Source organism: Mustela putorius, unplaced genomic scaffold (assembly GCF_011764305.1).
Source record: "Mustela putorius furo isolate JIRA1106 unplaced genomic scaffold, ASM1176430v1.1 tig00000382_pilon_pilon_pilon, whole genome shotgun sequence".
Taxonomy (NCBI): domain Eukaryota; kingdom Metazoa; phylum Chordata; class Mammalia; order Carnivora; family Mustelidae; genus Mustela; species Mustela putorius.
The window spans coordinates 5,460,767-5,488,510 of record NW_025421367.1 but is presented as its reverse complement, the minus strand read 5'-3'; the positions used below and the strand labels follow the sequence as shown (position 1 = coordinate 5,488,510).

The 27,744-nt window shown below is 37.9% G+C and overlaps 1 protein-coding gene across 5 annotated transcripts in view; it reads left to right on the top strand.

The window, feature by feature from the left end:
* ARHGAP24 (Rho GTPase activating protein 24) overlaps window positions 1–27,744 on the top strand; it is a 508,913-nt gene that overhangs the window by 222,184 nt on the left and 258,985 nt on the right. For 3 of the 5 annotated variants that reach the window (XM_045079402.1, XM_045079401.1, XM_045079403.1), the window contains one exon: window positions 7,241–7,328. In XM_045079402.1, the coding sequence (XP_044935337.1) occupies window positions 7,241–7,328 (88 nt within the window). Of the gene's footprint in view, window positions 1–7,240; window positions 7,329–27,744 lie in introns of those variants that run through there. The other 2 variants (XM_045079406.1, XM_045079407.1) reach the window with 2 other exon arrangements.

The following is a 27,744-nucleotide window of genomic DNA, read 5'->3' as shown; positions in this document are numbered from 1 at the left end:
ATATTTTTTTTTGTTCAAATATGTATTAGGAAATTACTATGTCAGGCTCTTTGCCTCCTTGAGCTTCATTTCTTCATCTATAAAATGAGAAATATCTACATCACACAGTCACTGAGCAAATGAATGATACAAATAGTGTACATATTGGTTTAGCAAACTAGCAGGTAAGAAATGTCAGCAGTCATCATTATCACTATCATTATGCTGTGCTGTGTATTAATATGATTGTTAAATTGAGGTTTGTTAGTTTTGGTTGGTCTAGCCTTACAAATGATAGTTAAAAAAAATGACTTAAAAATTTTAAATTAGTTTACCCCTCTGTTTTCTCACCTAGACGATCATGCCAGCAGATACATATTGAAACTTTCCTAGAGCTATCTCATTATTTGGGGATTTATAAAATATGGGCCCAAAATTTCATTGAGGCTTCTGGGATATGGAAAGATTTTTTTTTTTAATATTAAAAACAGCTAAAAAAAATAGTATCAGGCATTCTTCTACAAACTACCTGTATTAGCTCACAGTGACTTTATGAAGTAGGTTCTATTTTCAATCCCAGTTTAAGAATGTAGAAGCTGAGGAAAAGGAGGATAACAGTCTCGCCCGAAGTCATACGGCTAATTGGTGGTGGAGTGGGAATCTGCAACGAAGCAGATTAACTGCAGAGCGGATTTACCGAACCAGAAACTTCACTGTCATTGGTAGATTGTTATATGGCCAGAGTGCTTCTGGGTACAGCTTTATATCATTTTCTTTTCAACTTTCAATATTCACTGAACGATCCCTAAGATCCAAGTGTGAAAAGACCTTCTTGGAATTTCTCAACATTATATCCTTTGTGCCTAGGAGAGGGTCTGTCATATGCCAAGTGTTGTTTAATAAATATTTGTTGAATGACAATGAAATTACTTGCTACAAAGGAGAAAAAAATCAAATCAACTTATGTTACTCTAAAAAAAAAAAACTGTTGAATAATAGTTATTTCCCCTTGATGTTAATTTTCAACCTGTGTCTAGTTACATTAAAAATACATACATATTGTCAAGTTGAGACTTTGCCTAGTGCCTTGTGATGTGTCTGATCATTGTTAGTGCTGGAAAGAAATTCTCATTATTGTGTTCATAGAAACTAACAAAGGTGCTGCACAAGCATACATTTTTTTTTTTCAATCTAAATGCTAGACAATAAGATTACTATGCTTATTTTCAACATCATCTTGCTTTTACCCCAGTATCTTGTGGTTTTGGCTCAGTGCTTTGATAATAACCAGAGATGAGCTTCTTTTCTAATAGCAATTCAGGCTGAAAATGAGACCCTATTATCATTCTGAATTATGTTTCTTTTGCCAACTCTCAGCTCTCAAACTATGAAAGATTTTGTTTTATATGTTATCTCATTTTGAAATTTTCAAGGTTCTTTAGGAAAAGATATTTCCTGTAATGGATAAAAATAAGCATAATTCCACTCTGGATATGCTGATTAGTTGTTGACATGTAATTATTGCCATATGTACTGAACTTCCATCAAAAAGCTTGCATGTCTTTCTTATATTTGAGCCTCTTCTCCACGGTCCTCCAAAATTTCCAGTGAAGCATGTTGAACATCATGAGGTAATAAGCCATTTCTTAGAAAACTCAGAGCTCTTGCATCGATTTTGTCACTTAAGATCCCAGCAAGAAATTGATGGCTCCACTTTACAAGGGATAATTGTAGGCTGTATGATAAACCATTTATAAAGTGTTGGAAGGGTTCACAGAAACCCACAGATAGGGAAAACATCCTGGGCCTGTTAGCTCCACTGGAACCAGGAGAAGCCTGCAGATTTAAGAGATGTGGACTGAGGTATCCAATGCAAGTAGGACCAGATTCCTGGCTAGCATGGGGGAGGGCACCTCAGTCCAGTTCACTTGATGCAAGTAGGACCAGATTCCTGGCTAGCATGGGGGAGGGCAGATTTAGGAGATGTGGACTGAGGTATCCAATGCAAGTAGGACCAGATTCCTGGCCAGCATGGGGGAGCGCACCTCAGTCCAGCTCTCTCGTGGCCTTCTCATTTTCCGCTATGACCTCTCAAAACCAACCTGAAGTCAGAGGTCAAGAGAGCCTGATTTATGAAATTCGTAGAGATCAGTCTCCTGAGGTACAGAATAGAACGATGGGTGGGAAGAAGAAGGGAGGAGGGGCAAACAGACAGCATCCAGCCCAACTACAATTGAACAGAAAAATTAAAGAATATCACGCAGTTCTGGCTCAAGTACATGGGCTTATTGGAGCTTAATTCTTCTTTATTCCCCATTTCAAATAAGAGGCACCACCTTTCTTCTCGATAGACAGACGAGAAAAACTGAAGTCATCTTCAACTCTTCCTTCTTCATGACCTATCATTAAAACTGCATCCAGGTACCTTTATATTTCCAAAAAATTCTAGCTCCAGTAATGCATCTCTGGGGCAAATTCATGCCATTTCTGCTGCCAACACCCTTTTGTAAGTCTTGATGTTGCCGTCTCTGACAAATTAATTGCTTCACAGTGACAAACAGAATTCTAAGAGGCTGGTATTCCTAAATCTCCATCTGCTTTTCTCCAGAGCCTGCTTGGGTTCTCAGTTGTCACGGACGTCAAGTGTCCCATCCTCTGTCCCGGTTTAGACTTTCCACAGAGTGTCCTCAGCATCGCCAACGGTCTTTACTTCCTAATTGTTCCTCCATTTGAAAATTCTCTTATTCTAATGTGGCCAGTGCATATGGCCCTAATTATTGCTTTTGCTGATGTGATTTCCTCCATTTTGGAATATTACCCTGACCTCACTAAATCTTAAAATTTAATCTTCCTTTAAAAACCATTTTTTATATTACCTTTCTTAACTAATCACATTGTTCTAATGATGCTCTCTTCTTAAACTTTATTATATCTGTCTGCTTTTCTACATATGTGTAGGCACTTTTTTTTTTTTTAGGCACGCACTTCTTTTATAGTCGTGTATTATCTTATTGTATCCAGAGTAAAGAGTTTCTTTCTTTCACACACTTCACATCATCTGAAATAGTTTTAGAAAAAATATTTGATATATGGTAGTGTCCCAATAAACTATTCTCAGTCAGATTGGGCACTTTTATTTTACTTGTTCATTAATTATTTATTTGTTTGCTTAGCTAATTGAGAGCAGCTCTGGAAAGAATTAACTAAACCCATATAAACAGTGCTTACTTTTTTTTTTTATTGCATACTTTTTGACTACTGAGTTCTCTCCCGGGGATTTGTCCTACAGAATGAGTTAAGGGGGAGCTCATAGATTTTGCTTCATGGATGTTTATGAAAATGTTCTTTATAATAACACTTACAAAAACCACAAATTCTTTACAAGAGGATGTGAAAGTATGAATATTCAAACAAACAACTAAAACTACTATTTAGTTTTAAAAAATGATGTCTATTATTAAAATGGCATGATAACTACATGATTTTTAAGTTTGGAAGCAGGTAATAAATTAGGCTTTACTTTGATTATTTTTATGTAGAAGTCATTGTAGATGTTAATACATGTTCATAAATATATACAGGTGTGACTGATATTAATTATCTATGGCAGTGAGTAAATTAAAGGTTTTTAAAAATTTATTTGCATTTTCTAACTATAAAATTTGAGAATACATTGAAAATAACTATCACAATTAAGACTCTTCTCTCAGTTACAGACTTTATGGTTTCTATACAAGGTAATCAAGTTAGCTGTTTCGATTAAATAACTTTATTTTACTTACTGAATTACTTAAAGAATTAACCAGAGCAAATGTTTGTCAGTTACAATATATCCTGCCCTAACCCCTAACCCCTATCTACTGATGTTTAAACTATTTTGCTGACATCACAATTTATTTGGAAGACAGCCAAAATATAAAATCTGTGAGATACCAAATTTGAAAATGAAAATAAAAATTTCAGCCAGGGGTTTCCTGGGTGGCTCAGTGGGTTAAGCCTCTGCCTTCGGCTCAGGTCATGATCTCAGGGTCCTGGGATCGAGCCCCACATTGGGCTCTCTGTTTGGCAGGGAGCCTCCTTCCTCCTCTCTCTCTGCCTGCCTCTCTGCCTACTTGTGATCTCTGTCTGTCAAATAAATAAATAAATAATCTTTGAAAAAAAATTCAGCCAGAAGTAGCTATTTCATATGTATGAAAAAGACAACAAAGGATAGTACTACTTTGTCTTTTAATGACCAAGTGAGGTGGTTTGGGATTTCATGAAGGAGAATTGCCCTTGCAGGAGAATTATATGTGCAGGAGAGTGGCTTGAATCCAATTTATATTATATATGTACTGCTTAAGATCCTAAGTAGGGCCTGAAGACACAGAATTAAACAGGAACCATGCATACCCACATACAAGTATATAAGTATACATGCATACATAAATGAATATTGTATCTGTCTAGAAGGTGGGATGCTATGTTCTAACATTCAGCTAAATCACAAATTTAATGACTTCACAAAATCTTTTCAGTAAGTAAAATAAACTTTTTTCTTTTTTGAAATATTTTATTTATTTATTTGACAGACAGAGATCACAAGTAGGCAGAGAGGCAGGCAGAGAGAGAGAGAAGGAAGCAGGCTCCCTGCAGAGCAGAGAGCCCGATGCAGGACTCGATCCCAGGACTCTGGGATCATGACCTGGGCCGAAGCAGAGGCTTAACCCACTGAGCCAATCAGGCACCCGTAAAATAAACTCTTAATTGAAGAAACTGATTTTATCATTTTATATGGAAACCATATAGACTCAACCTAGAAATGAAAAAGATCTTAATTAAGATGAATATTTTCAAAGTATTTAGTAATTTTATATATATATATATATATATATATATATATATATATATATTGAAAAGTACCAGAAAACAAAATGGGATCCATAGGCCAGAGACACTAGACATGATAAATAGGAAAATCTACTTCCTTGAAGAGGAAAACAAAGCAGTACCTCCACCATTTCATTTTGGGAGTGGGGAGGGAGAGAGATATGTCTAACCTATAATTCCTTGGGTTTTAGTTAGGGAGTATTATGCCTTATCACTTAAGTCTAGACGTGGATGGAGTTGATGACTATAATTTTCTGTGCCAAACCAGGTAGGATGAAAACTGAATACAATATTACTTGAGCTAAATATTGCTTCAAAATGGCAAAACTGGAGGATAAAATATGGTTCACGATAATACAGGCTTTTAAATCCAGCATGCTTGGTTTTGAATTTTGGCTTTACTGCACTCAGAGTACTTATTCACTTATTATTCACTCAACAATTTTTTAGCATTAACCTTATGGCAGGGAAAATACTAGGCATTGGTGGTAAATTAGGGAGCAAAATACATATTATCCTTGCTCCCTTACAGTTTAATCATGGAGATAGAATTTAATCAAATAATTTTACTAATAACATAATTGCATACAATGGTAAATCAATGCAGGAAAATTTTCTGGAAGCTATGCAAGTATATTTTGGATATTCAATCAGTGGTTATAAAATAATCCAGGAAAGAATGTAGTTCTAAAATAGACAGTAGTATGATACTACTTACAGAATTTATGATACTATCTATTTACTTACCAGCTTGATTATGGAAAGTCAGAGAAAACATCAAAAGCAAAGAATAGAAAAATGGGCTTATAGATCATCCAGAAGTTTATCCTAGGACAAATGAAAGGCATCAAAGATTTTTAGGCAAGAAAATAGCAAGGTGAAATTGCTGTTTCTAAAGCTACTTGGACTACATTAAGGAAAAAAGGGGATTGAAAGATTTTTTAGTATTATAGGGAATTCAGTGAATTTGAAACACACCAGACCACAAGGTGCCTGGGTGACTTGGTTAAGCGTTTGCCTTTGGCTGAGGTCCTTCTCCCTCTGCCACCCACTTGTGGTCTCTCTCCCCCACCACCTCAAATAAATAAAATCACAAAACTCACACACACACACACACACACACACACACACACACACACACCCTATACCAGACTGCAGACAATAAGCACTTGAACTAGGGAATAGTGGTAGTAGAGATATACTAGAAATGATGACTTCTACATTTCTGGCTTTTGCAACTGATTGGAAGAAGATGCCAGTCACAAAGCTAGGGAATACATAAACAGGATAAAAAATAATTGCATTTAAATTGACTAAATTTAGTTTAAGGGCTTTTGAGATATCCAGATGGAAATTCAAGTGAGTTCTTGGACATAAAGTTCTGAAGCTCAGAGAGCACTGAGTTTGAAAGAGTAATCTGATGTTCATTGATTTATAGTTGATTATCGAAGTCATAGGCATGAATGAGATAGCTCCAAGAGAAAACAGAGTCAGAAGAGAGGGAATCACTGTATACATCTTGAAACACTTTATTATTTAAAGGATACTTGGAACCAGCAAAAGAGACTCAATAGAAAACTTAGAGAAAAACCTGGTTAAAACTAAGAAACGAAGGAAAGAAAGTGCTTCAAGAAAGAGTGGTTCCTGGAAAGTCATAATTTATGTCAAGTGGGAAGTGTTCCTGGGAAGTCATAATTTATGTCAAGCATACAGCTTGTGAGAATCATGTAAGTAGAATTGTGGGTGCACAAACCAGGCTACAGTGGATACATGTAAGGAAATAGATTCAACGTAGGCAGCTCTTTACTAGGCAAGGGAAAATAAAAAGGTGATAGCTGGAGGGGGAGTCAAAGTAATGTCTTTCAATAGGATAGAATTTGAAGTATGTCTCAGTACTAATGGAAATAATACATTGAAGAGAGAAATCTAACAGAAAAGGAAGGAATAATCAAGAGAAGGCTCTGATAACATTAACTAGGTTATTTATATCTCTGCCTTGGTTTTCAAAGCTGTAAAATGGAGTAAATAATACCTACCTTATAAGACTATTCTAACAGTTAAATAACATGATGGTTGGTAGAATGCTCAGTAAAAAATTTGGCACACAGAATGTATTTAATAAGTCAGTGCTTAAAATGAACTCAGCACCTAATACAGTGTCTTATACACATTAGCTGGTCAACAAAGACTTATTAAAAGTTGAAGGAATATTATTCTATTACATGATTTTTGAATGGTTGGGACTGTAAACGAGTTTGATGCACATACCTTTATGCTGGGTTGCAGATACACCTTGGATATTCACTGATGTTGATGAGGAAGAGGAGGATGATGATGATATTCAGTGTTTGTTTTCTGAAGATGTTGATGTTTGGGGCCTTTGTGTTCACAGGGTACTATTTTTCTGCCTGGAAATAAAGTTCTTGAGCATCCCTGCAATGAGGAGAGCCCAGGAAAATTCCTTTTTGAAGTAGTTCCAGGTAAGATAGTTCTCTGGTTTGATTAAGTTACTGCCATTCCATGTTGGTAAAAGTGAAGACGCACAACTTTTATTCTGCTTGAGTTGCGGCTAAGAACATTAGTTTGACAAGGCAAGTGCCCAATTTGGTTAGTATTATTTACATGGGTAATCATTTCAGGTTTGTACTATAAATGATCATGCGTGCATACACACACACATGGCCCTATGACTATTGGATATCCATTTGTCCCTGAGACTCCAGAGTTGACCAGCAGTCATGACACAGCATTTATAAAGAACTATTGGAGACAAAATTAGTTTTACAGTGCTCCTGTGATAGGAAATTTGGCAAGGTGTTCCAGGTGGAATGCGTTGCCCAGCTGATTCACCGTCATATTTCTTCACAAATTGCATCTTAACAGAACCTTTGCTCTAAAAATAAAACAAAACAAAAATCCTCTTTCAGTGACTGATCAAGCACTGAAGTTTTGTACCTCAGCTTTGCTCCCAGCCAACCACTTCCACATGTTTGGCTTCTAGCGTTGAGAATGTCTCTGCCAAGCCATGAGATCCTGCAGTTAAATTTCTTCAACATCTGTTCATTTTTTTCTAGTCATCTTCGTCCTTCTCTCTCAGAGTACCTTATCGCCACTTAAATGTTTGACTCACTCAACAACAACTTTTTTCAAGGTCATGATCTCCTTCTTTGATCAGTTTGTTAGCCCTTCCTTAATCCTTGAGGTAAGAAAAAGGGTTAGGAACGTGGTTTTTATGGCATTGGCTCTGGCTAACCCAGTTCATGTGATACTGACACTGATTTAATCACAGTCTAGGGTGTGTGTGAATTTATTTGGATGACTAATATGTAATGCATATCAATAATGCTGGCACAAAGGCAGCCAATAAAACATTTTTCCCTGGATATATAAATGCTGGGAATCTGAAATGTGGAAGCCTATTTTCCCCCTCACTGGAAACAGCTGTAGCACTGAGTTCATCTGGCTCATGATGGAATCCATGACTACACGTTAATTAATGCAGCTGAAGTGCAGAAAGGTTAGTCAGATGCATTGTGTTATTTGTTTTCCCCCAGGGAGAGCACATTGTAAGAAACCTGAATCCTGTTTGCCCCATTAAAATCTTTTTATACTTACTTTTTAGTGGAATACACTGTATGGAACCAAATTCCAGATGTTGCAAAGTCTTTGAAGTATCACTAGAGGAAATATCTTTCCCTATTTATTTGCAACATTAGTGCCAATTGGCTTTTAAGGGAACATGGTGTTAAGGTCTGATTTTCCACTTCATCTACTATACGTGTAGAGATTCATCTTTTGGTAGAGGTGTTCTGATATAACACAAGTGGATATTATCAAGATTGTTCTAGAGACAACTGTGTCTTCCAGCCTGGGAAGTTTCAAAACTTTCCCCTCTAAACCAGAGAGGGAGACAAAGCATAAGAGAGTATTAATCTCAGGAAACACACTGAGGGTCCTGGAGGGGAGGGGGATAGGAGGGATGGAGGGGCTGGGTGATGGACATTGAGGATGTTATGTGCTGTGAATTGTGTGAAACTGATGAATCACAGACCTGTACCTCTCTGAAACAAATAATGTACTATATGTTAATTAAAAAAAAAAAAAAAACAATTTCCCCTCTAAGAATGTTGTTCTAGGTCATATGCTTCACATGCAGGGCATATGACGTAATGGCTTTTGACGAGTAAAGTCTAAGAAGTTTTGGGCTGCATGAAGTGGAATCTGAAGGTTGTCCCTTAAAAAAAAAAAAATTCTTCAAAGAAATTTGGGTTTGCTGCAGTCATCATGAAAATAAACGTATCATGCCCATAGCTCATTTGAAAAGATGCTTCCTGAATCACTAATACAATATACAGTAGCTTCTAAATTAGGCTTTATAATTCTGATTTATCTTAAGGAGTGACAAGAGAATTGTGCCAAATGCTTCTTTAAAGAGGGATTTGGGAAAACACTATGGCCGCCTTGGGAATCCAGTGTTTGCGCCATTATTTGTGGTCATCGGGGCTTTATTGTGCTCACCTCACATTAAGATGGAATCTCCAGACAGATGCTTCTGTACTTGTATGAAAATGTGGGGATCTGGATCACATGATTTTTTAACCAATTTTTGCAGATTAGGATTACTAACTACACTTGATTTCTCTTTGCAAATGAGAATGGTAAGATGATGTTTTCTATTTATTCCAAGTGCGTGGTAGTTTGACACAGGGAATCTGGAAAGTTGCAAGAGTGTTTTCATTTTTCAGAAACGGAGGGAAACAGGCAGGACTGCAGCAATGTGCTCGGTGCTTTGGACAGAACCTTCCTCAGTCCTGCCTGGCAGCAGAGTCTTAGAGCATGTATTGATTCTCTACTCGCTTTCTCTGTGGAATTCTCTCAATCACCACTTTTGAAAATCCATCCTACAAATGATGTTTACAGATCCAACATGATTCTGCCTTTATGTACAAATACCTCAATCCCAGCTACCCAAGGTATATCAATGGATAGGATTAAATCTTTTAATCCCACAAGCCTGTAATTATTTCCAACAAAACTAACAAAAGCCTCCCAAAAGCTCTTTGCCAAATATTCTCGTACCATATATATGCACACACATTTGTGAGTGTGTGTGTGTGTATATATATTTAAACAGTTTATCAGTGTATGTACTATATATCTTTATAATTCTTTGTACTACAGGATATTATAGTATATAATTCTTTATAATTTATATATATATATCAATATATGCTTTGTACATAGCAGTTTTTGTTTTGTCATTTTTGTTTTGCTTAAATCTAAAATGTCCTCTGAAATTAAGTAATAGTCATGTGTAAATAATACAAAAATATTTTTCAATAGAATTGAAAGTCTCAGATCTTTGTGTATTACTTAAATTTGTATATTATATTTTTAGGCAGGTTTTTAATTTTTGTAAAAAAAATCTATCTAACAACAGATCTACCATAGTTTAGGGTTAATTTCTTTTAAACCTGCTATTATCCCATGAAATGAATTGTCTCTAAATAATGCCATGATTTATAACATTTCACTCCAGGTTTTTTCCTGTTTCTCCACTCGTTATTCAAAACGGAGATGTTCGCCAAATTGGCAAATTTGAAGATTTTGCCGTCAGGCATGCCAAATTTTAGACTTGAACTTTTATGGCCAAGTGCTAAGCTTTTGGGAAATGTGGTTGAGAAAGGAATGTTGGCAGAATTTAATGTATAGTACTTGAAGTAAGAAAATGCAGTCAGTCTCTTTGCTTCTCAAAGTGTGTTCTGGGAAAATTTTCCTTATGTTGCTTAAAAAAAAAAAAACAGTAATTAATGGATGACGCTGTCTTAACTTTCTTTGAAGAATAGTCTGTCAGAGGGAGAAGAAGACATAGTGATTCAGAGACACAGGCAGGCAAAAGGAGACAAGGATGTGTGTACTCCATAGAGTCATAAGCCACCTCTTTCTTCTCATCATAGTGTCTCTAACACCTGGTACAGTATAAGGCAAGGTGCTGAATAAATACTTCTTGAAGGAAGTATGTTTACCAGATTTATGGAGTACTCCCAGTCCTATGAAATGGTTTTATTTTTGGTGATAGCTACTCCTAACTTGGCCTTGTTGAACTCTTACTTCCTGCTGTGTAAGATCTTACCAACCCCTAGTGCAGCAATGACCTCAGCTCTAGTGGCTGAGGTGGCGGGAAATTCCTCCCATTCTCGGTCTTATTTCTCTGCCTTCCTTTCTGATAATGCCACCAAGAGAAAGAAGGAAGAAGGTACCAGTGTACCTACACAGGGGTTAGCCCCTCAACACTGACTGGTTATGATTCCCCTTTTCCAAAAGTTGACTTGCTCCTAGAGTACCTTTGTAGATTATTCAGAAGCCCTAGAATGGGAAATCTGCTTCACATGGTAGAATTTTCCATCTTAGGCATGGTCCTGTTAGATGGGATACCATCAGAAGGGCCCAAGGCCAGCTGCTTTCTTCAAGCTTATTCAGCTACCAGGAAACTCATGTATGCTGGTCTGCCAAGGAGGGATAATGTAGGCTCTTTCACTATTGCTGTCTCCCTCAACGCTGTCAGCTTGCCCCTTTTTCCATGAAGCATGAGCTTCAGACCCCGCATTTTGAATGGCTTGCCAGGCTTCATGTGAGAAGGTGTGAGTGACAGTTCTAACACACTTCAGAATTTACCAGAAACTCTCTGGTGCTTTCTCAGTTTGTTCTGATGGCTGAGAAAATTTATTTTCCTCCCTTTCAAAAACTAGGGTTTATCTTGAAAACCATTCTCTAAGAGGCACTTTCCCTATCCTAACCTTCCTGTTGTCATAGTCAGGGGCAGGAAAATGGGGTTTGGGTTTCTTCTTGGAAATGCATTCTCTGTAAGCCTTGTGGGGATGTGGTTAGGTACAACTTCCATTGTGGTTTTCAACTTAGAATGGGGGTTTTTAGCAGTTTTTTCTTCAGATTTTGATCCTAGCAGCAATTTCAGGATAATGGAAAGACAACTTTTTATCTATATTTATCTGTGCTCTTAGATTGGATTCTGGAAAAACACACTCTGACGGAGAGTGATAGAGACTGATGTAAAAGGTATTTTGGGGATTGAAAAGATATATGCATTCCTATATTTACTGCAGCATTATTTACAATAGCCAGAATGTGGAAGCAACCCCAATGTCAGTATATGTGTGTGTGTGTGTGGGTACTAGTATGTATATATATATATATATAGACGTGTGTGTGTGTGTATACATACACTAATATATAAACTATATACTATAAAATATATAGTGGCCATAAAAAGAATAAAATTGTCATTTGCAATAACAAGGTTGGATCTAGAGTATATAATGCTAAATGAAACAAGTCAGATAGGGAAAGGCAAATACCATATGATTCCGTATGATATGTGGAATTTGAGAAACCAAACAAATAAACAAAAAATAAAAGAAATTTAAAAATAAAATAAAAATACTCTTAAACAGAGAGTAAATTGGTTGTCAGAGGGAAGGTAGGTGGTGGAATGGGTGAAACAGGTGAAGGGGGTTAAGAATACATTTATCCTGGATGAGCACTGAGTCATGTATAAAATTGTTGAGTCATTACATGCTTGAAACTAATATAACAGTGTATGTTAACTATACTAGACATCGTAGATAGATAGATGGATGGATGGATAGATTTTTTTTTTTTTTTAAACCATGTATTGGGGAATGCTCTCTGGAGATGTTTCATCTGTGACAAACAAGAAAAGCAGCATCAGGCAGAGAGAGTAGCTGGCCCACAACACCATTGCAAATGAGCTCTCTGCTGACACTGCACGGAGCTCCAGAGCTGGGATGCCCCTCAAAATGGCTGTAAACTGAGGAGCCAGACCTAGTTTCTTGGCATCAGCTGGTCTAGTTGGTGATGGGGCAAGGGGAGACAAATAAACTCAGGTGAAGCAGCTTCTTGATGTAGTGGAGAGGAATTTCCATGAAATCTTCTGTGAGTCATCAGCTGCCAACATACCAGCTTCTGGGATCTAGACAGAGCAGCACCGTATCCATTATAGTAGCTGTAGTTTCATGTGTACCTAGCATTTTGGATCCCGGCAATGTCCCTGGCTCTGCACCTGTATCATTTAGCTTGATCCTTATTACAGCTCCAGGAGACCAGCTCTGTTATCTCCATTTCCAGATAAAGAAACTGAGGCACAGTGAAATAATTTGACAAAGGTCCAATAGCTAACACTACCAGTGAATGCATATGTAAGTGTGTGTGTGTGTTTGTGTGTGTGTGTGTGTGTGTGTGTGTGACTGATTTATCTTTACAAAAGTAAAGTTCCAGAAAATCAAAATGAAGTTCTATATATTCTAGCTTTAAAATATGAGATATTAGAGGTTGGAGCCTGATTTCTGAAATTCGAGCACGCAAATTTTTTATTATTAATGGAAATAGATATATTTGTATTAAGAGTTTTGGCACTTGAAGTGAGAGTGGGCATTTTCATTTATTTTCAATTATTTATATGGTTAAGCCCATCATAAAAACAGGACTAGAGAAAGGTCTAAAATATTTATTAATTTAATTAATTAATTAATAATTAAAATAAATTACTGTGTAATTTAGAAGCCCATCATAAAAACAGGACTAGAGAAAGGTGCCCACTTACAGTTCTTTCGAATGTATGTTCTGAGGTCATAACTACACTGTCATGCAAAACTGGGGAGAAAAGCTGCCTTGCCTGCAGTTGCCTTAATTATACGTGAATAACTGTACCAAAGAAGGATTATGCATGTGTAATTTTTTTCCTACGGAAAACTGCTGCACACTGGGGCTGAGCATTCTTCATTATCGAACTCACTTTGCTAAAATTGTCTCAGCTTCTTCACAAACTCCCTCCACATGCTGGCCAAATTTCCCTTCACTGTCTAGCCACCAGCAAGCACGCTTAATATTACTCATATGTTGGGAAGTGGTACACCGATCTGCAGAGGTATTATCCAGGGGAAGACTCATTATGATTGTCAAGGGCAATTACCAATATTCCAGACTCTCAAAGCTCCATCTCGGCCCAGTGCCCCAAATCAGTAATAACTAGAACTGGGAGGTTTTATCGTCTTCCCTCCTCCAGGGAAAGAAAAGAGGTAAACACAGGAAAAAAGGGGATGAGAGATGAAGGGACAGCTGTGGAAGTGAAAAAAAAAAAAAAAAAAGAGAGAGAGAGAGAGAAATTTTGAAGGGTAATCCAAAGTGATTTTCATCTGCCTGGAAATGAAATTAAGCCCTTCAGAAAAGGAGAAGGTGTCATCTATCCTGCCGTTAGCTGGGACTATACTAATTATTTCCAGTACCCTCTGACAATTGCATATCGCTTCTGTAAATTTCAGGATTTGTATGAGTGAAAAGTGAGAGAACATGGGTACTTAGACAATTCAGTAGCTGCGTTTTGCATCTTTTTGTCAGAGAAATGTAAAGACTTACCAAAACTGCAAACAATTTGGTGGGGGGGCGGTGTTCAAAGATTCCCTGAAACCCAACTGTGGACTCTAAATTAAAATCCATAGCTTAAATGTGGGGTTCAGAGACTTTATTAATTTTTATTTATCTGTCAATCTATTGATCTTTTTCTCCGTATTTAGCTATTTATTTCTATGTTTTTATGCATCGATTTCATCTATATACTTTCATGCATATATGTGACAAAACTTTTTACTATTATTTGTAACCACATGGTATATAGTTAAACAGTTTTTACTTTTATCTCCCTGACCTAGTTGTTTTTTTTTCTTCTGGTTCCTTGATTCTGCAACTCTCCAGGACCTATTTTATGCATTTACAAAAGAACTCTTCCAAGATACAACATTTCATGGGTCTGGAGACTGTATAATTTTTAATTTACCAAAACTTGAACCTATTTAGATGGTCAGGGCAGCCACACTATAGAATAAGCCATATGAGAAATAGACTATTCTGAGAGATAGTCCTCGGTGTCTCTGAGAAAGAAAAAAGCTTGGCCAGTTTTTGAGTTTTGAGATAATTATTTGACACAGCAGTAATGATAGTTTATCTGTCTGTATTACTGTGTCTATATTTGCAATTCTTCCTAGAATGAATAAAGTCATCGGTTGTATTAATTTGCTGCCATTAAAAAAATGTAAGCCAGTATTTGGTGTCTATTTTGTGTGAAAATGTAGAGATATTTTAATAGTACTTTAGCATAAAAGGCGTAAAAGTTGGTCATTTTCTTAATCATTAGTTAAATATGCTGCTAATACATTTAATTTTATGACATTATCTTTATCTTAACACTTTTTTCCCCTTTTGTGTTAGTACTGTAAGTTAAAATTCATGCAATTATATTTGTTACCCAAAGGCAACTAGAACACACACTCTCTCTCTCTCTCTCTCTCTCTCTCTCTTTTTTTTCTTCTGTCTGCCAAAGTCTGTAGGCAGTCTTGAAGCTTGTATTATTTTTTTCTTAGCTAATGTGTGGAAATCATTTAAAGAATGTGAGTAGGAGTCGTTTATGGTATGAAAACATAATTCTATATACACAAGTAATTCTGAACATGAATTAAATAAATGATTGAAAATCAGCATGTTTTTGCTACTATGTATTCTTTTATTTTTAAAAAAAAGTGGGATTTTTTCTACAAAATTCCCATCCTACTTAAAATGCCTTAAAAATAAATTTGAAAGAGGCTATTAAAATGATACAAAGGGCATTTTAAAATGTGTGTGATCCCTTGAAATGCTGGTCACTGCCATGTCAACCAGAAGGCGTTTGGGGCATTTATGAACCGATTTGGGGTATGGTCTGATGATCGCACTTATGAAGAGTGTCTACTGAGGAACGCTCTTTCACAGTGTCGGTAGACACGTTCATCCATTCCCATTTAATTCTAGTATCCATTCTGTATGCCAGGTCAGGGGCCAGCAAACGTTTTCTGGAAAGGAGCAAAGGATAAATATTTTTAGGTTTCTGCAGGCCATGTAGTCTCGGTTATAACTCAACTCTGTTATTAGAGCGTAAACAAATAGGTCTTGACTGCATTCCAACAAAACTTTATTAATGGACACCAAAATTTGGCACTCTATATAATTCTCAAATATCAAGAAAGCATATTTTTTTCTTTTTATTTTTTCCAACCACTTAAAAATGTAAAAAGTAGATAGTTGGCCAGATTTGGTCCACAGGCTGGAGCTTATGGACCCCTGTAGCTAGATAAGAAAAGCAAACCTATGAAAAGGAGGCTGAAGATACGAATATAAATCACTAATCCCCCCTGGTGCCGCCAGGGCCAGAATTAGAACTCTGAGACAGCCTGTCTCCCCAGGCCGTAGCATCACCCACAGCCTCAAAATCATGATTCAAGAGCTGTTTGCCAATAGTTTTATTTAGAAGCTTCATTTTTTAGTAATACTTTTTTTTCCCTAATCATGATGAATCTAAAAAATTTTAGTGACCCAAGCAAAATTCTCTAGGTAAACCCTGTCTTAGCTCATTTAGAACTCCAGATTCTGCCCAGAGCTGAACTGTTATGTGACTTTTTAAGAAATGAATACCATTAATAAGAGATTGGGTGTGTCCACATGAAAAAAAAAAATCCCCCCCCCTTATTTTTTTTTAGTCTATACAAGTTCAGGGAGTCATTAATTATTCTGGGAAGCATCCCTTGCAGGATTAAATAAGCTCAAAGTATCTTCTAAACTCACCATTTTATAATATACGCTAGCATCTCAAAAATTTAAGTATCTAACAGAAAATGACACTACTTTGTTTACGGGGGGAACTAATGAGCTTGTTTTCTCAGAAGGGTAGTTTATTTCTTTTACCACTCATTAACATCTCTCTACCCCTAACCACCAGATTTCTTTAACACCAGCCATAAGAAACACTGCTATCATATTTACAGCTGAAGTTGACTTAAGGAGGTGTCTGACCCTGTACTAATGCATGCCAGGCTCTATATACAAGGTCTCATTTAAGATGTGACCATGCTTGTGGTTGATGCCATTCCCCTTCCTGGTGAGCAGTGGTACACATTCTAATAAATGCTCAAGCCGGGCTTCACACCCATCTGAGCCCAGCAAACCACCACATGCTACAGTTTTCTTATACCAAGAACAGTAAGAAATGGGTAGATTTCTTGACTAGATCCCATGGAGGCCAAGGCTAAGAATTAAGAGAAACAAAGAGGACAAGTGAAGAAATGAGATGAAAGGTTGAAAAGCTAGTGTATTCTGGGGGCGCCTGGGTGGCTCAGTGGGTCAAGCCTCTGCCTTCGGCTCAGGTCATGATCCCAGGGTCCTGGGATCAAGCCCCTCGTTGGGCTCTCTGCTCAGCGGGGAGCCTGCTTCCTCCTCTCTCTCTGCCTGCCTCTCTGCCTACTTGTGATCTCTGTCAGATAAATAAAGAAAAAATCTTAAAAAAAAAAAAAAGCTAGTGTATTCTGACTTCCCTTCCACTGTCCTGGGGACTCACATTTCTTATATTGCCTGTATGCTGTTTCTTCCCCAATGGAGTTGAAGCTCTTGAATTCTATCCCTAGTGCCTAGCAGAGTGCCTGGCATAGAGTATAGGCTCAACGTGTGTCTGTTGAATTAATGAATAAACTAGGCTTCTTTTTTTATTATCTATGGAATGATTGCACTGGATTAATCAAAATTTTAAAAGCCCTGCAGCGGTGAATTATTGAACTTGATCAGCGCTTTCTCTCTACACTGAAGGAGGCTGGAGACCAGAGAAGTTCATGAATTTCACAGACTGTACTCTTTAAAAAAGCCGTCTGCCTTGCCTCATCCTTGCATCCTTCATTAGCACTAAAACCAGGAGTGTCTTTCCATACCCCAGTGGCCGCGGTTGTTTCTTAACGAGTTATTTGCTGGCATAAATGTGATTTTCCTCCCTCGTGTTTCTTTGTGGCATTGTTTTAATTATGCATTTGCAGGCTGTGTGTGTTTACCTGTCTTTTTATCCAATAATTGAAAAGGGCTCTGCAGTCGGGTCATGCTAAGGAAATAGTGAAGTGTTAAACAAGTGTCAGTGGCTATTAGGAAAATAAAGCTTCTGCGGGGTGACTTCCTCTCTGTGATAGGGGCCCTTCGAGGGTTTCTGAGGGAGTGGGTGGCCAGTGGACAGGATACATGATACGTTAGAAATGATAAGGGGATGAGAAAGAGAAATCCTACTTCTCAGGAGAAGAAATGTAGCAGAAGGAAAACGAATGTGCAGCAGAACAGGGACCGATAATTAGGGGTGGGAAGTAAGCTTGTAGCCAGGATAACACTGGCGTATCGCGTGACCTGTGCCAACGCTCAGCGAACCAGGGAAGGCATTTTCGTATTTCTCTTCCTTTCCCTTCCTCCCCTCCCCTCCCCTCCCCCCTCCTCTCCTTTCTTTTTTTCTCTCCTCTTCTTCTCTTTTCTCTTTTTCCTCCTCTCCTCTCCATCCTCCTCTTCCCCCCTCCCTTCCTTCTTCTTAATAGAAAACTGAGCTGCAGTGGTTCTGAATGTTTTAATAAGTGAAATCTCAAGAATCATCTGCAAACCAGCCATGGCCCTTGGGCCTGGGGGCCTTCCTGCCTTTGAAACACGTTATCTTTGTCTGTTCATCATTCACTGCCGTGTTCATTTGCCCTATTCATTATTCAAATGCTGCCATTCTTAAAAATTGTTCTTTACAGTCCCATCACTCTAGGCCTAGAAGGGTCCAGATGGCAATCCTGAGAGATCCTGGATCCTGCAGACATGTATGGTCCAACCTGCTGACATCCCTACACCCTAGCTAAGGAAGCTGCCAGCGTAATGGGAACCACCCAGGAGTGATAAAACCTCAATTTATTCCAGTCACTTTGCTGAAGATTTTGCTAAATACCAAACTATTTGCTTTAGGTGTATAGGAGTAAAGAACACATAGAAACTGCCCCGTTTTGCAGTGACCTAGGAGGAGGGATGCTAAAGACAGGACGACTGGTAGGTGATAGAGAAAAGGACAGCAGTGGGGGCCATCCTAGAAGCCAGTGTAGAGGACAGAGATGTAGACATCTCTACGAGACTTAGCCAGAATCAGCTCCCAGCTCTGCCTCTGGAGCCTGTTGCTGAGGCTCTAAACCAGTTTCCTCATAGGAAATGTGAAGTAAGAATGCTCCCTCATGAGGCTGTGGTGAGGACGGGAGAAGATAAGAGCATGAGGAGCTCTTAGCCCTCTGACTGACCTGAGTGAGGTTCACTAGAAAGAAGCAGTATTTTGGAGAAATTATCTGCAGAGTATCATAGATAAAAGCTGGCTTGGATACTGAGTTGTCTCAGATGAGGTTCTAAATGCAGCAGCAATTTAGGAAGCGGCGAGTCAACGTGAACTGAAGTAATCAAGGAAGTCTTCCCAGAGGCAGTGAGTCTGCCAGTGGCATTTAAAGACACCACAGGATTTTCATTAGATGACAAGGGATTAAGAATTTCAGGCTGAAGGAATATTGGCAAAGCATGAAGGAAGTTCTGAGACCAGAAAGAGGTAGTAGTGGGACACGCAGTGTGATTCCTGTGTGATTCCAGGCGGTCCTGGAGAGCTAGTCATTTGGCTATTTCCTTTACAGCATCAATTCAAAGGAGCCCTGATTCTTAGGGAACTTGGCAGCATTCAGACACCAGGCTATCCTCACACAGGCACTCAGCTAATTTTGTGAGAATATACAATTCAATGCTAATCAAATGCTATTTCACACATCAGGGCAATAAACCTGAATTTGAACTTTCATATTAACTCAAAGTGCATCAACCAGCTGAGTCTAATAGCCCGCACCAACTTTAGAGGACAGTCACTAGATTGTTACTCTGAAGTGGCATTGCTTTAAGGATCCTCTGGCCCCATACAAAAGGGTTTCCCATGAACTCCTACTTCATCAACATGCTTTTGAAATAGCATTTTTTGTCTATGATAAGAAAGAGGAGTGGGTAGAAAAAGTACTTACTAGTTTTCCAGGACTATCTAATGCAGTACCACAGACCAGGTGGCTTAAACAACAGAAACTTATTTTCTTACAGTCTTGGAGGCTAGAAGTTCAAGATCAAGGCATTAGCAGGAGTGAATTTCTTCTGAAGCACCATGCCTTGCTCTATGGTTGGCTCTCTTCTCCCGGTATCTTCTTAGGGTCTTACCCCTGCATCCATTTATGCCCTAAAATTTCCTTTTCCTGTAGGGGACAGTAATCAGTTTGGATTAAGGTCTACTTTCATTACTTCATTTTAACTTCATTGCCTCTTTAAGACCCTATCTCCAAATTTGGTCAGATTCTGAGGTACTAGGACTTGGGACTTCAACATACGTATTTTGGGGGAATACAACTCAGCCCATAACAGGGTCCAAAAGAAGACAAATCATCGCTCTTCTTCTAGAGCCTTCTCTTTTTAGGGGGCAAACCCTTCCTGTGTTTATTACTGAACTACTTGAGCCCCACCCTATGACTCAAAGAAAGAAGCAAAAATTCAGACCTTGCTGTATGTACATCAAGCCACAATCTAGAATTCTACTTAATTCTTTCATAAATATTAGAAATCCTGAATAATAGAGCAATCAAAGTATTAGCTACAAACAAATGAAATAGAAATGCAGGCCATCCAGAGAAAGAACAAATATTTTCTATCCAGCGACTCTTTCCTGGAAGTTTTCCTTGAATTTAAATTTCTCCTTAATTTTGCTTCTAGGTTTGTTTTTGACATTTTACGTGCAAGAAATAGACTTGACGGGTACCCCAGTTTTGTTCTTATCTTTTGTTTTTTAAGTCAGGCTAATTTTTATTTGGGACGAAGTTCCTTTCTGAAAGTGGTATACTAACACATTAACTACTACTGCAATGCGTCTAGTCAGGGGGAGAAAGCCAAAAGGAGGGTTCGATAGATTCCATCTAGTTGTTCAAGTCTCCTATAGTGAATTACCAACTTGCCACTCACAGTGCTGAGGAGCAAAGAGTACGGAGACAGGCAATTAAGGCTTCTGGAAAACAATTGGTGTGGGGTGTGATATAGTGCACGGCTTACTGCTCAGCACAAATCACATTGTCTTTCTCGTGACTCATTATTTCTGGTGTGTCATTTGCTTACAGGAATCACATGGGAGATAATGATAGATCTGTGCTTAGGGTTACTTGGCTCTAATCTAGGGGCTGGGATGTGTCATAATGGGTTCTTTGAAAGACAAATAATTCATTCTGATACGGTTATAACCGATGCAAATCAATTATCATTTGGAGAGTTGATTTATTTTGTGTTTTATTTTTGATCAGCCGCTCTCTCCCACAAATAACCTATTGCCAACTTAATTTTATGAAAATCACCCCAATTTCCTAATATTGTATACCTTTGAATAAAGTGGGGATTAGGGGCAATGACTCCCATGCAGCCAAAATCCACACATAACTTTTGACTTTCCCCCAAAACCGTTAATAGCCTACTATTGACCAAAACTGCTTTACCAATAATATACACACTGGATTAACACATATTTTATGTGTTATGGGAATACAATAAAGTAAACTAGAGAAAAGAAAATATTAAAGAAAATCAGAAAGGAGGGGCACCTGGGTGGGTCAGTTGGTTAAATGTCTCCCTTTGGCTCAGGTCATGATCCCAGGGTCCTGGGATGGAGCCCCACTTCGGGCTCCCTGATCAGTGGGGAGCCTGCTCCTCCCTCTCCTTCTGCCTGCTGCTCCCTTTACCTGTGCTCTCACTCTCTCTGTCAAATAAATAAATAAGTAAATTCTTTAAAGAAAAAAAGAAAGAAAATCAGAAAGGAGAGAAAATAAATTTACAGTACTCTATTTATTGAAAAAAATTAATGTATAAGTGAACCCATGCAGTTCAAATCTGCATTTTTTCACATACAAAATTATTTGCATCTGCCATTTGGTCCTCTTTCCCTCTAGTATAATATAAGAACTGTTTCTTTTCCTAAATCCTGTCCTTCATCTGCCTTAGAATTTTATCTAGTCTAACCTTTTCAAGAACCATAATCTATTGATTGTACTATTTCCATCTTGCTTGTAGTTTTGTCCTCCATATTTATTGTTCTTGTAGGCTTAAAGCCTACAACTTGCATTGGGGACTTGCCTGGGAACTTGCATTTTTATTTAAAAAAATAAATTAATCTCATACATGCTAAAGTTTTAAAAATAGGAACAATCATGTTATTATTCTGATTTTTTTTAAAGATTTATTTATTTGACAGAGAGAAATCACAAGTAGACAGAGAGGCAGCCAGAGAGAGAAAGAGAGGGAAGCAGGCTCCCTGCTGAGCAGAGAGACCGATGCGGGACTCGATCCCAGGACCCTGAGATCATGACCTGAGCCGAAGGCAGCGACTTAATCCACTGAGCCACCCAGGCGCCCCTTATTCTGATTTTTTTAAAAAATCATCTCAACCAGACTTTTTCCATTATCCATCCACTTGAATGTTTTACTTCTTTTTGCAACAAAACTGCTCTAGACTCCATACTACACTCTCTCCAATTCCTGTCTTTGCCTCAATATACTTGTGCCCCGCCCCCCCATCCAGCTCCACCAGACTTTTCCGTATTTATCGATGCTCTCTACTTTTTCTAAAGATAATGATTGTTCCGGTCCTCATCATAATTGCCCAATCAGATCATTTGACACATTAATCACCCCCTTTCTTTTTTTTTTTTTTTTAAGATTTTATTTATTTATTTGACAGACAGAGATCACAAGGAGGCAGAGAGGCAGGCAGAGAGAGAGAGAGGAGGAAGCAGGCTCCCCGCTGAGCAGAGATCCTGATGCGGGGCTCAATCCCAGGAACCTAGGACCATAACCCAAGCTGAAGGCAGAGGCATTAACCCGCTGAGCCACCCAGGCGCCCCCCCTTTCTTGATCTATTCATTGGGCTTCACATTTTTTTGGTTTCCTTCCTACTTCGTGGCTTGTGGCTTCCAGTCACCATTGCTTGTCCCTCCTCAGCTTCTTAACCTCTAGAGGTCACTTGGGTTCAGTCCCTGGTCCTCTTTGTCCTAGAGAACTGCACTATTCTCCTAGCTTGTCTCAAACTCTACTCTGCCTCTTCCTCCTTTCTACACATATTTTTTGAAGAGATTTTATTTTTTAGAGCAGTTTTAGGTTTAGGGAGAAATTGTGCAGGAAGTACATAGAGTTCCCATATATGGAGTGTGTCTTGATATTAAAATTCAATCAAGTTACTTCTTATTTAAAAAAAAATCTTCTCACAGCTTGCAGACCCCCATATAGACTACCCAGTGTTCCAATGCATTTCCTTCTCCCCCTTGCTTCTGAAGTATAACTACACTAGCTTTCTTTCAGTTTCTCAGATGTGCCATACTTTAGTGATAGAATCTTTATATATGTCATTCTTTCTTTTTTAAATGGTTCTTTCCCATCATCTCAAGATTCATAAGATAACTCCTACTCATCTCTCAGATAGTACTGCAAGTATTGTGTCTTCAAAGAAACTTACACTTGATTCTCCCTCCCAGGCTATATCTTAACCCACTATTGAAGGTCCATGACCTATATTTCTTGGCATTTTTCTTATATAAATAATGTCTGTCTCTCTCACAAGAATGTAATTTCATGACAGCTAGAACTCTGCTTTTGCTCATCCTATTATTTCTAGCACCTGTAAACTGTCTGACATGTCATAGTCATTTAATAAATATTTGTCAAAGGAAGGGAGGGAGGGTGAGAGGAAGTAGAGAAGGAAGCATGAGAAAGAAGAGAAAACATAGAGAGCTGTCATGATCTAGAAATGAGTAGGTTCTGGGGTGAAAATCAGGAGCCCCAAGTGTTACACTTATTCTATAACCTGACTCAAACTCAGTGATTGATTTGGTTTGTTAAACATTCCGCAATAATCAGCTCTGAGCTAGATATTATAGGCTAGATTTCATTATTGAGGAGGTACGGTTCATTATCTCCATGAACATCCCGAGAGTGAGTTCCACTGAATACTCTGGAAACACGAATCAAGTCCATTTATGAAGCAGTCCAACACTTACAGAACTAGTAGTTAGGCAGATGGGATCCTGATTCTGCTCTCTCTCTTAGGTTCTCTAATGCCTGCAGTACCCATTTCCTCAGTGAAATGAACATCACATCTTGGAACTGTCAGATGAGACTGTGGATGTGAATGTCTGCAGACTGATGTCACCCAAGTACGCGTGGCAACCATGTAAAGGAATGCCACTGGTCTACCGTCACAGTGTGTCTAACTTGTCACCAACTCACCTCTCTTTAAGAAGCACCTCATCATTTCTAATGTGTTAGAACCCCAAATGAGTCTTAGTTAATGTGATTTTCCATCATTTTCTCCCATAGCTGATGTGATGTGTGAAAATCAAATCATGTAAAAGGACTCCGTGGGAAAAGAATGGGATGATCTGTGTGCTGGTGTAAAAAAAAAAAAAAAAAAAAAAAAAAAAAAAAAAAAAAAAAAAGTGTAATTTACACAATTGCATTCCCTCACTTCTCTAAATGCTGGAAGTCCAAATCCTAGCCATAAATGACCCCTCTTCTCAGTCAACATGAACATTACATTCACCCATTCTGCTCAGCCCATTGTTGTGAACCTGTGAACCCCAGTAGATTTGATCACTGCTTCCTCCTAAATGAGTGTCTCCTCCTGCAACCAGCAGTGTCTCTTCATTGGTTGTCAGGAACACAGAGCCTCAAGGGTCTAAATGATGCTTAGAAGGGAACAGGTGGTGATGGATTAGTCATGCAGAGGGACTGCAGGCAGCGGGTGGGTTGTAGGCTCCCTCTATCGGTGACTGATGGAATTACACAGAAGGAACCGGCACAAGGGCTCTCTGCATGTGAACAGTGGCTGAAAACACTATCACCTTCAAAGTGCAGAATTACCATCTCCTTTTACCTCCAAATAATTGGGAGCCCTCTTTTTCAAATATTTGAATTTTGAGCTTTTACAACTCTCGCTTCCATGGCATTTGCAAATTCAGATTCATCTTCAGGTTGCTCCTTTGAAAATATGAAAGAGCACAGAATCTTGACAACCAGCAACAATGTAGAGAAACCATACCGAAAGGGTCAGAATAAAAGGTCCACAGTGAAAAGAAAGAGAATGGCTCATACTTAACCACTTGGCTTCTGTTGCATAGGACAATGATCCTTGTGTGAATAAATTGTCTGTGAACCTGGGCCAGCTTTCTGGCAAACGCAGTGTATCTCTAAAGAAATTAACAATTAGAGTCATACCCTTTCAGCAAAGCACAGATCTTTAGGATTCCTTGGCTAAATAAATATCGAAAGTTACTTTTAAATAGGACCCTAAGATTCACCTAATAAAATCAGATTTTTATCTTTAACATTAAAATCAAAATCAAAAGAAGGAATATATTTTTTCCTTAGAATCTCAACAAGATTTTAAATGAATACAGCTTCTTACAATATGAATAAGATACCCTACTTTCTTTTTTTCTTAATTATTTTTATTAACATATAATGTATTATTTGCTCTAGGGGTACAGATCTGTGAATCGTCAGGCTTACACATTTCACAGCACTCACCATATCACATGCCCTCCCCAATGTCCATAACCCAGCCACCCAATACTCTACTTTTGAAAGGGCTCTTTGAACTCAAAATATGTTTCACATTCAAGCTATTATTTTCTATTTTATAAAAATAGCAATAAAGAAGTAACTTTTTGGCATTTCTCAATACCTGTCACATACATTATATAGACGCCATCTCTCATAGTAAAAATTACAAAGACCAAAGTCCTCAGTGAGAGGTGAGTGTCTTTATTTTTAGATGTGGTTAGAAACATAATACATGAATTGGTACATTATTTCCACGTTTGAGAGATCTGGAATCTGGATCACATAAAATCTTTGGCTTTTTGGGCTTTATAAGTTTTGTTCATTCATGTAGACTCCAGACTGTTTTAAAGTGGTTTTGGTTTTTTTTTTTTTTTAATAACCAAGGGATGGGTGGTGGTAGGTTTTTTTTTATTCCTAAGGTTATAGAGTTAAATCCATTAAAAGATATGTTCATTCATGTTTGTGTGTGTTTGCAATTATTGTCTCCATTGTTCTGTTCCAAACATGAGTTTGAAGAAATCAGTGTGAGTCTGAAATTAAGGGGTTTGTGTGTGTGTGTGTGTGTATTTGCCTTTATTTCAGACTCACACACACAAAATATATAATAGCGTAAGGAAAATGGAAATCAACAAGTCTTTTCCCCTTATCCTATAAAAGTAATAAGGAACCTCACAGATCATTTTATTTTACAGAGGAGGAAAATGGCTTCCAGAGAGGGCATTGTGGCCAGTCTTGTATAAATTCCCATATTCTCAGCTGAGTAGTCATTCTACCCTTCATGTTCTCTTTGATTATATTAAGTTTCCTTGATTTTTCAGTTTAAGTAGCAAGACTGCTGTTACCCTAGTCCAGTCAGTTTTGGTAGTACAGAAATTACAATTTAATAATCATAACAATAGCTACTTTGTTGTACTACTCTGTGCTGACTGTGGTAATATATCATTCCAAAGAATTATTTGATTTAATTCTTGCCACTCTTACGAGTTAAATATTGGGGTTTTTTTTTTGGTTTTTTTTTTTTTTTGGTTTTTTTTTTGGTTTTTTTTACATGAGGAAGTTAGGTTCAAAAGTTTAAAAAACTTTCTAAGATCTCAACACCAATAGATGAGTGACACAAAGTTCAGATCCAACTTTTCTAAGTTAGCTAATTTAAGATGAGAATTAGAAAATGATCAGAGAAATTTAAATTCTGTCCTCTGGTAAAAATATTTATGAGATCTTATTAGATCTTGGGAACATGGTATCTATATTAACTATAGCTGTATTTTAATGATGACCATTTTCTCTCCTTTTTATAATTGTGTTAATAGGTAATCATTTCCATATTTGACCTCCAAGTTTTTTCTTGCTAAATTAATACTGGACGTTTGTTCTAGATTTCGATGGGATGCTTACTCTACACAGAAGTATTTGAGTGGGTTCGTTTCTTGGTTTAATCTCTTCCCAATGACTGTAGAGGCCATGGGCTTCATCCCGGAGCACCTGCCGAGTGGCTGATACTGTAGTCTTTCTCTTTCTTTTTCTTTTCTTTTTTTTTTTTTTAAGATTTTATTTTATTTGACAGGCAGAGATTATAAGTAGAGAGGCAGGCAGAGAGAGGAAGGGAAGCAGGCTCCCTGCTGAGCAGAGAGCCCGATGTGGGACTCCATCCCAGGACCCTGAGATCATGACCTGAGCTGAAGGCAGAGGCTTTAACCCACTGAGCCACCCAGGTGCCCTTACTATAGTGTTTCTACCTGTGTCCCAGGAGACCAAAAGTTAGTGAATCTCTCTCTCCTAGTCTAGCCTACATGCAGACGTGGCCATGGTGTTCTTCTGTGTCAGTGTGGAAGCAAGAAGCGCAGTTGTGGGGGAAAAGTCATCTTTTTCAGTAATTTATTAAGGCCTTGTATGTAAATGTATTAAAAATCCAATCATAAATAATTTGGTGGGAAATTACTTCAAGAAGCTGACCAAAAGCAGTTAAAATACCATACGGAAGAAGGAAAAATGAGGAGATTGTGTTTATCCAACAGCCTGATGTGCCAAACTGTTATGCCAACTATCTATTTCTGGGAAAATTTCCTTATGGAAGATAATATTTCTTGAATATCTATTTACATTGACAGTGGGCAAATTACTGTAAAGTGACAAAATTGAGGGTTTGCTTAAAAGGCAGTATATTATTTTATATTAATTTCAATGTGGGCAAACATATCATTATTAACATCTAGTTTCCTAACCGTTCTACAAGAAAAAGTTTGACTCTATTTTTAACAACTTTATTCAGATGTTATTCATATACCATATCCTTCATCCATTTGAAGTGTACAATTCAGTGGTTTTTCATATATTCATAAAGGT